The 10250-nt window shown below is 40.4% G+C and overlaps 2 protein-coding genes across 2 annotated transcripts in view; one reads left to right on the forward strand and one right to left on the reverse strand.

The window, feature by feature from the left end:
- LOC145449995 (placenta-specific gene 8 protein-like) overlaps positions 1-10250 on the reverse strand; it is a 152732-nt gene that overhangs the window by 48104 nt on the left and 94378 nt on the right. The window lies entirely within an intron of this gene.
- Positions 3882-10250, forward strand: part of LOC145441779 (uncharacterized) — a 97244-nt gene continuing 90875 nt past the window's right edge. Inside the window, exons 1-3 of the mRNA XM_080319723.1 lie at positions 3882-4038; positions 9106-9189; positions 9262-9321. Of these exons, the coding sequence (XP_080175849.1) occupies positions 3972-4038; positions 9106-9189; positions 9262-9321 (211 nt within the window). The 5' untranslated portion in view covers positions 3882-3971. The remainder of the gene's footprint in view (positions 4039-9105; positions 9190-9261; positions 9322-10250) is intronic.

The following is a 10250-nucleotide window of genomic DNA, read 5'->3' on the forward strand; positions in this document are numbered from 1 at the left end:
TACGCAAACCTAACCTGAACCCACAACTCCGCAGCTGACCCTAAAACATATTATTCATTATATTATAATCTTACTAATCCCCAAGCCATCATCTTATGATTCTCCAACCTGAATGCGAAACCAATTATGACCGCTCTGAATTTTGAAATGTTCAGAGGGCACTCTGATTGGTGATGGTAATGTTTTATACATAACATAAGAATAGGACATGATCTATTCCTGCCCTCAAGAAATAGAATACACTAGGCCCAATTAAGAGAAAAATCTGTTGACTGAATATCGTCCGTGGAACGCCGTATCTACACCACCTTGGCGTGTAAGACATATTTGCTTCATAACATCGGCTGACAACTATCTACAGTTCGTCCACTGCGTGCCTGCGTAATCGCGTCCAGCAAGTGCGACGATGAAGTCATCGTGCCATGTAACGGGTTAAGAAATTACCCGGAGCCGCGACAGCTGCAGCCGGGTGCGTTTCTGGAAATTTCAATAAATTGCAGCTCCATTACGGTGGCGTTCTGAAGAAAACGGCTGCGGCCAAAAATTTTTTTTCGTTTTGCCCTTCAATTTGAGACCACATCATATTTAGAGCGCAGTGCCCCTTTAAGGGGGTCACAATACTCAGAAAACTGATAATCAGTAGCATACTGAATTGATGAAGTCGATTAGCATCTCATCTGAAATCCTATATCTGTCTAGCTCAAATTTACACGCAATTAAGAGAGATACACGATTTCAAAATAAATAATAAACATCTCATGTTTCAGTGACGGATCTGACGAACCGTACTACCGAAACTCTGCCAACTACAGCAAAGAGGTTGTCGTTTGCCACAGACGGCTCAACGGTAGCGACGGCAGAGTGTGCATTTTACCGGAATCGCTTCATCCACGAGAGAAGAATCTGTGCATTCGCGGTAAGAGAATAACTGGTGCGATTGACTCGTAAGTGGAAAGTTGCATCTCAAAACAACATATATTTAAGTTAAGGTAGCCTCGTCAAAGTTCTCTGAGTTGGTTGAAGCAGCCAACATTATTACTCACGAAGAAGTCGAAGTAAACACGTAAATTTCGACTCAATTACATGTAGAAGTAAGCATGTCAAAACTACTTCAAGTGAAAGTCCAAAAAGTACTCAAGCAAGTACAGCTTCAAAACGTAGATTTTATTGAAATGCCACCTATTTTAGTTGTCAGCTACTTTCGAACTTGAATGACGCGTCTCCAATAGGTGCAACCGGCAACGATATATTCAGTTAACATGATAGAAGAGCTATTTAGAACAGCCCATATGACAGTGTCACCCATGAAAGCGGTGCGAACTTATCACAGCGTGATACGAAATCATTTCAGAAATACTTTCAGAATCCCATTTGCAAAAAGTAAGTACCATTGCCTAAAACTGCGTTCAAGTAGCAGTAGAAGTAGTCCAAATCATAACCAATTCAGTAAGTAGTGACACCAGGAAAAACGTAATGGAATAGGCTACTCCGAGAAAGAACTTCGTTACTGACTACATATAGGCCAAAGTTTACATATTTACTGAGATACAGCGGAAGTACATATCAATATAAAACCTTTATCAATTACTCACCGAAGCATTTTGCGTCCGTGGCATATGCCACTTGATAAGGGAAGTGATATCGGATATACTATAGAAAATGAAGAGAATTGTGGATGGTGTCGACCAATGTTCCCTCCAATATTTCACGAGTCTGCGGAAACTCACCAACTCACTGCGCGGTCGCGCGGACAGAGTGCGTAACATAGGGTTACCACGGATGGACTCCCGATTTACCCGGACTTTCCGGTAATGTGTGGTGTTGACAAATAAAAAAGTCATCACTTTGCCTCGACTCCCGATTCCCCCGAATTTTGCGAAACTCTGCGACGGACTAGAGTTTTTGATAGCATTTTATTGCATTTTCTACAAAACGAAATGGTGTCGCTTCGTCTGATTACGAAATACCAATTACAAGTTAGTGATGTACATTTGTACATTTGAAATGGTCGTCAATTTGGTCTATGATCATCAGTGCCTCCTGTGAAAGATATATAAATAACTTTTTTTTCGAACCACAGGTGGCTTTTTTGTTCGCGGAACACATTTCTCTGTGGGTGCAGACTTTGTTAGCAGTATGCGCGCGAGCAGACAAGTGGGAACATTGGTGATGAATACAGTTGCATTTAAAACAAAAATCAATTTGAAACGTGGCCGTGACAGTGGGTTGACATTGATTATTGAAGATATAGGGTAAATATGGTTCTTCCGACGAAAAGGACTTCCGACCACTGTCATGAACAGACTAAAAATATCTTTAACCGGGATTACATCGTTATCGTTATGCAGCATTTTTACGATCGGCCAGCATCATCATCGGAACACCAATCCCGTACCAATGATATATATTCTATATTAACGTACTATAACTGTTGAACCGAGGCCCATTGATGTGGCGAGATAGCGCAGTGGTATAATCCGCGGCTGCAACACCAATGGGTGCGAGCTCGAGTCCAACCGAGGTCGAATTCAGCATTCCGATACCTAAGTGTTGAAGGTTTACCTAGACCACCTCATCCGAGTAAAAGCCTAGAGGTGGGCCGTGCTATAATTCGTCAGTTACGGAAAATAATGAACAATACCGGCCTGGTGTAAATGACTAGGCCTATAGTAGTCGACAGACACCATGAATACCACAAACAAACAAACCATTCGACCACCGTATACGTCGACAATAGTGGGCCTACATGTTTGTCAAAATTATTTCAACAATTATGACATAATTATACAACGTTTAAAAAAATAAACAATTTCGTTCTTTAAAAAAGGGATTTGTTTAAAACACTGTTTAAAACATGTATTAACCAAAGTTTTCTAAAACAAAGTTTGTTTTAAATGCAACCCCGGTGATGACGATGAAGACAGTTGCAGTCATTGCAATTATGAGTTTTCCATATATATAAGCAACTATAACTTGTTTTCAGATGACCCGTGTCAAAATCAAAGTATTCTCGTGTGCAGGAATGGCATGCAATGTATTCCAAGACGCCGTTTTTGCGACGGGACCTCTGATTGCAGGCTCGTATCGGTTCCTTATCAACATCTGCGTTGTTGATTGGTTTATTTTTAAGTGCAATCGACTAAACCAAACTTATAATGCACTCTGCGTTGCTATACAAATCCAATCATCTTATCTATAAAGACATTTGAAATTCCACCGTAGGCGGTCAAGAAGTAATCTGCTACTCAAGTATAGATGTAAAAGTGACGAGATAAATATCTACTCAATTGTAAGTAAAAGTAGCAATCTCCGGACAAGTCAAAGCTACTTGAGTGGAAGTAGAAAATTAAAGGCTTGAAACCATACTCAAGCACATAGTTTGAAAATTTTGATTTAGTTGAAGAGACGCAAGTAGTACATCAGCGGTAGTTAATACCGTAATTTTGTCTTCGCGACTAACGCATAATGACTAATGACGCCACGATAATAGATACCGTATTCGAAAATATATTCAGTTACACGGGGATATTTCACGCGGTTCTTAAAAAAATTTGACTCAGCACAAAGCTACTTCCTGCTGCTCAAAATCCAAACTGTAAAGTGCAAGTTATTTTACCCGAATTTTACCCGATTCAAGTAGAAGTGCAAGTAGTAGTCTACAAACAGTAGCTAAAAATAGACGTACTTCGTTACGGACCACCTCTGGATTGCATCACATATTCCATGGTAGATGACCAACAATATCAGGCACTATAAGCTACAGCGTCTGCTGTATTGTCAACATTGGTCGAATGGAGTAAATTGGAGTTTATATTCAGATCAGGCCCTGGTTTAAAAGGAATAGGGATATTAACGGAGTCGTCGCGCTAATGAATTTTTAGCGGATCTGTTAGTATAGGCATACTAATTTTGTTTAATTCAGAGACGACTCTGATGAGATACCTTGGAATGAAACTATCCATGACGAGAATATGACTAGTCTGGTCGATGGAAGTCGGCAAATCTACGTCACTCGTCAAGATACCGTTCTCTGTAAAAGTGAGTGGATCGGATATTTCCTAAATTACCACACATCTTCCAATTCTTTTACTCGGACTGGTCTCATAATCTAACTTCACGAATGCTATAGCACAGGGATGGTCGCGGGGTAGCGACATCTATATCACAAATATAGGAATCGCATCAGCAAATAATTATCTCTACATTTTAGAAGTTTCAATTATTATTATTGCATTGTTTCGTAGTAACTATGTAAATGATTAAGGGCAATGTTCCCTCTCTGTACCGCTCGCACAAATAAAATCCATCTGTGGTTCGAAAAAAATTAAAACCACGTCTTTCGCAAAAGGCACCGATGCTCATTTGGCCAAACTGACGACCATTTTAGATGTACAAATGTACATCACTAATTTGTAATCTGTAATTCGTAATCAGACGAAGCGACGCCATTCCGCTAGAAACATCGATTTCAACCCTGAGTGCTTTGAGAAACACCCTCTCGTCTCTCCATTGGACGTGAACGTTTAAGCTCTTCTCCTCTGAATTATATTGTATTTGCACGGGTCTCATTCCCGCGCTAATTCCCGCGAGCGTCTCATTTGCGCGATCAAAATAATTCGTAACTCATTTTCGTGTTAGTCTTTCTAATTGGAGTTCGAAATTGGACGGCGTGTTATTGTGGAGAATGTGCCGTGCCCGCCCATTGTGCCTGCGAATTTCAATTCATTGCTGTGCATGATAGTTAGGCCTACTCAACGGGGCTTTGCAAAAGTTGATCGTGAAATGCTGCGACTGTGAAGCGTGTAGGGCGTTGGATTACATCAGCTTCTCAGCGGCAAAATTCTGAGTTTATTCGATTCGTTTAGACGGAAATCTTTTATATTCCTTTTAACTTGGCCGCCGCTGGGCCGACTAGTAATACCAATATCAAATTCTAACTAATTGCGCATTTGGCAGAAATCGGATTTCAATTGATAAGGTCATATACGCTCACATAGTTTTGCTTCAGTTACACTTGAATAATAGTATTTTAAATCTGACTGTATGTCTGGATGGTAAATGAGTGCATTGTCGGTAGTAGGACGCCATATCAGTAATTTAACGCATTAGGCATACACCAGGAGTGACTAACTTGTGGCCGTAGAAGGAAATTTGTGCGGCTGTTAACACGTGATTCAATTAGCATGTTTTCGCGGCCATCGCCATACAAGTCGAATTTACGAATTGACTCCCGATTTTAATAAATCTTGAAATTTTCTTCGTGTTGAGCGCGATTCAATGCGACCTAATTTTTCAATTTTAATATAGCAGGGCCCTTTGCAATCTGAGCCCAACAGTGCAGATGCGAACGGTGGCGAGATAGCGTAGGTAGTGGTACGTTCCACAACTGCATGGGTTGCGGATGATGACGCCATAACAGTATGAAAGACACGGAAAGTTCAAATATGCGCCTTTTATGCGACCGCAAAGCCTATATCATGCAAGTTACAGTGTTGGGATCAAGTCACTACCTTAGAGTCACAAGTCCTCTAGAGTCATTGTAAATTATGACTCGAGTCAAGTCAAGTCAATCGAATCTCAAAGGTGAATCGAGTCAAGTCAAGTCACTCGTTTTTTGGAGGTGGTTCGAGTCAAGTCGACTCAAGTCATATCAAGTCACAATTCAAGTCAAATTAAATTTTTGAAGTATGAGTAATTCAAATTCATTACATTTTGCTAGATGTGCGGCAGACAGATTGATTGGTCATATATCTTGAATCAAATAACGAGTATTAAGTTAAATATACGTGCAAAATGGCGTTGTATCGCTGACGCACACTTGGAGCCGCTAATAAAATACGTGAGCCAGAATAGAGGATCGAATACGAAGCGCAGAGAAGTTGAAACAAATTGATATGGTACAATACACTACCCATCTACACATCCGTGAGATTATAAAAGCATAAACTTTATTCGCTCGATTCAAATCATACAAGAGGGTTGGCTAAGGTGGGCACTTAGCGATGTAAGCACTGAGCCGTCTAACAAACAGAGATACGTTGCTAATCTACAGCTAGTACATAAAGGTAGGCTGTCATCCTGTCGTTTTTGGTCAATTTATTTGTGATGTAGCAATGGAGGATCAGTCAAAGTTACAATCAGTGAATAATTACTGGTTGCTCTTACAAGTCACATCGGCGTATCGCGAATAATCCGAACATCAACAAGATGCAGAGATTTAATCAACACCGTTTACTAGATGACTTGAACTTGACTAGTAAATTTTGCTCGAGTCACGAGTCAATCCACATTTTCGAAGCGCCGAGTCAAGTCAAGTCATTTTTGCGAGGTGACTCGAGTCAAGTCAAGTCATGCGAAAAAGTTGACTCGAGTCATCCCAACACTGGCAAGTTATACATCACATTAAAAGATAATTTGGTAATTTGTCGACCACGCCTATTTCAAGAGCTTCTTGGAGGTATACAACTTCAATGTACAATTGAATAGTATTTTCATATTGAAATGAACCCGAAAATTTACGGCTGACACTCGTCAGGGGTAATCGTCAGCAACTAGTAGAGAATTGGAAAGAACATTGTATATCAACAATCGTATCTCGCCTATTTCCTTCCACTTTGTGACAATGCTGTGGGCAGGCCACGACTTCCAGAATATGTGGAATTTCCACTTACGTAGGCCTACGTATGCTGGGATACGACGAATCGGGGTTTCAAAGATTCCCAGCGGCAAATACTATCGAAACTATAAATATTGTTGACAATATAACTCCCAGTGACGAGAAGGGTATAATTTTAGCATTACGTAATCATTTCTCACTACTCGACAAGAGTCATTAGAATGGATTCACAGCCTGTCGTTATGGTGTGTATCTGATGCAGCTTGCAAATATTCGGCATTCGATAAAAGTTCTAGATTACTACGATCAGAAGATGTGTAGCACATATTTTCGAACGTGAAGTGACCATAGCTATTGGGCGGCTAGTGATAACTTCATGGAAATGTGTAGTCCTTAACGGGTGGTAATCCGCACAGGCCGTGTCAATGACATGACTCAAACTTCATTGACGATAGGCTCGGGAGCTCGTGATAGTATGGCTTCGAATATTACTATGCCTATATGAAAGTACAAGCTATACCACACGCTGACACATCGGAAGTGGCAACGTAATCAGTGTTACGATGGAGTCATACAACGATATTTTTCCTACACGCGCAATCTATCTACACCCGTCCTTCGGGATACTAAATTACTTACTGGACAGAGCAGATAACATCAGCGTACTCGCGGTACTTATTGCGCAGAATATATAGCATGCGTGATAGTGTTTCTGTCTTCTAATACTGGTAAACTGTTCGTATTGCGATTAGTTTGGTCCGGCGATATACTATGGATTAATTTATTAAAGTATATAAAATACAGAAATGCGTACTATAGATTGTCAGAATGACCTACACTTTCTCGCTGATGATGAATTTTTTGGCAAAAGTAAATAACCTGCATATCAACGACCTTATAGGTAGGGCTGGGCACAACGATTCGAGTGCTCGAATCTGAATCGAGTAATAATTTTAGTGATTCGAGTCGAGTAGTAAAATAAGACATTTTCTAGTGCTAAAACTATACGCTCCATGCTACTAACAGTTATTGTATCAACAAAACATTTTGTTTTGATAGTACTTTCCAATATGGTAGCTCGCAAAAACCTAATTGGTGGTATCATAGCATAGTAAACATCTATTACAGAGCTACACATGACCTTTGAGGTGTACAACGGGGAATATATTATTTGATTTAGCGTAATACTGTTATGACGTCATAATGAGAGATGCTCGAATACTCGATTCGACTCGAAGCAAAATGCTCGATTCAGAATCGAATCACCCACGTACTCGATTTTGCCCAGCCCTACTTATAGGCCATATGTTTACTCAGGACTGGGAGAACATAAGCATTTTGTGGTCGTAATAACGCAGCGCGAATCATTTCATATAGTGCATTTGTTTTAGATTTAAGTTCAATAGGAAACTCAGATTCGCAACTAACGACAGCAACTCTGTTTTCGTCGGTATAGGATAGAGATAGTTAAATAAGTTTGATAATATCGAATGATATTTTAGTCGGCATTTCAGTGTTTCTAAAAACGGCGTGTAATATTTGGATGGGTCAATATTGTCCAGTCTCTGATTAATTATAATCAAAAGGGCACTTGAAATTTGTTTTTTTTTATGATCATTTTGTAATATCGCTGCGGTAAATATTATTGGACCAATATTGAGAGATTGTGTAGTCAACAGCGAAACAGATTGTTGGGAAATAGTAGAACCAAATTAATCACTTATTCCTAATACCAGTTTTTATCTGTTGGTAATCACAAGTAGAGCTGCGCAAAATAATGTATATCTTGAAGATTCGAATCCGTGTCGAGTAATATGCATCGAGTTCAGTTGAGCATTCGAGTTCCACTTACGATGACGTCATAACAGCAATGTTGACATTGGAAAAGTTGAAAGATACGTCTTGTTGAGGCTTGTTGGCGCTAACGGTAGAAATTATTTTTTGCAATTATACATTTCGTTAGCCAAAAAAGATCGACTTTCCTTAGTACAGTTGACGATCGATTCGGATCCCAGTAGCCTACTCTAACCATTGTGGCCTGCTCTAACCATTGTGCCAACCCTACTGTGCAGGGATGTAAAAGTCATCAACTCCGCAAATATTGCAGTAGATCCCTTTGGGATCCCCTTATTCAGTTCGCACTTGCTAAACGAGTATATAACATGTTGTTGACATTGTGGACTCAAAGAAATTGCAGAGCAATAGAAATAATCAGTTATAGCGGTGAAATACTGGTGGCATGGACTTGCTGTTTGGAGCCTTTGCTGTGATATGCCTGATTCAAAATGCAACTTGTGCGGTTCCCAACTGTGGCGCGGGTTGCCGCGCATTGTCATCTTTACCCAGTGGGCCTGTTGACGACGGCGTCAATGATGGTGGCGTACTTCCTCTGGCTCACACACTTACGTCAAACACAACTCACACTACCACACAAGCACCGATGACGAATTCGGAGCTGTTTATGGAAGACTTATATCCCACATCTGCAGACACGGTTTACGATGAAGATGATACAACGATACCCGAATTGAGATCGACCACAGTCACAACTAGTGGGCTTACCACACCCATGCCTAGTGGGCTTACCACACCCACACCTAGTGGGCTTACCACACCCACGCATAGTGAGCTTACCACACCCTCACCAACCACCAGGACCAGAACCTCACCCACGGATTGGACCAAGACCACGGCCAATAGTCGAAGTACGTATAAAACATACCCTCTACTAGAAAATATTCCCTACCGGATTTTGCAGTGGCGCCAAAACTAAAGAGGCAAATTGGCAGCGTCTCGCCATTGAGATGAAAAATTTGTGTTCTGTTGCACCCGTGCCCACATGACTGCAGTTTTATAGGCTTTTACTAACTGAAATCCCAGCATACATTTGGAATAGCAATTAAAGAATTCATTCAGCAACAGTAGCATTTAAACAGAGGAGTAATTGGAAACTGATGACTAGAAGAACAATGACAAAATGATACCTTATGACCTGATTAGGTGATATTTCCGCTGAAGTCCGGGCCCATCATCTTGCAACGCAATTCTTTAAGGCAGTCAATTCTCGATCAGCACAACCAGAAAGATGATCAACACGTGCGTGCCGCCTTGTCTACAGGCCTTTTCTGCGTGCTTGAAGTCTGCCCAAGGACACTATTGCGGCTGTCAAGCAGGATACCTCGAAGTTGCGATATCAACTGAATTTCAATGTGGAAGTAAGTAGCTAATTGCTTGGGGGGTATGGTATATAGAATAGTTATTTTGATAGCATTTTTTAGGGAGACATGAAATTAGATTATAAATCAGAGCAAACAAACATTTACCAAATTAGATTAGAATTAGAGCACCAGTATTTCGATCTAATAAGACCAATTTCAACAACTGGAATTATTCATTATCCAAGTCTGATTATGATGTTTCTGTAAGTGAGCTATCATACATCATACATCGTCATCTCATTCACGTAAGCGATGTCTTAAAAAAAGCCTAGAAGTGTGCCGTGCTACAACTAGTCGGCACCCATACGGAATCAAAAATAAGGAATATCAGCTTGGCGTAGATGACCATCGTTGTCGACAAACACTATGAATTTCAACAACAGCAAAATACATTTAACATATGACAGTCTTTAGAT

The sequence above is a fragment of the Botryllus schlosseri genome, chromosome 1 (assembly GCF_051294905.1).
Source record: "Botryllus schlosseri isolate E-star chromosome 1, Bs_hap1, whole genome shotgun sequence".
Lineage (NCBI taxonomy): Eukaryota > Metazoa > Chordata > Ascidiacea > Stolidobranchia > Styelidae > Botryllus > Botryllus schlosseri.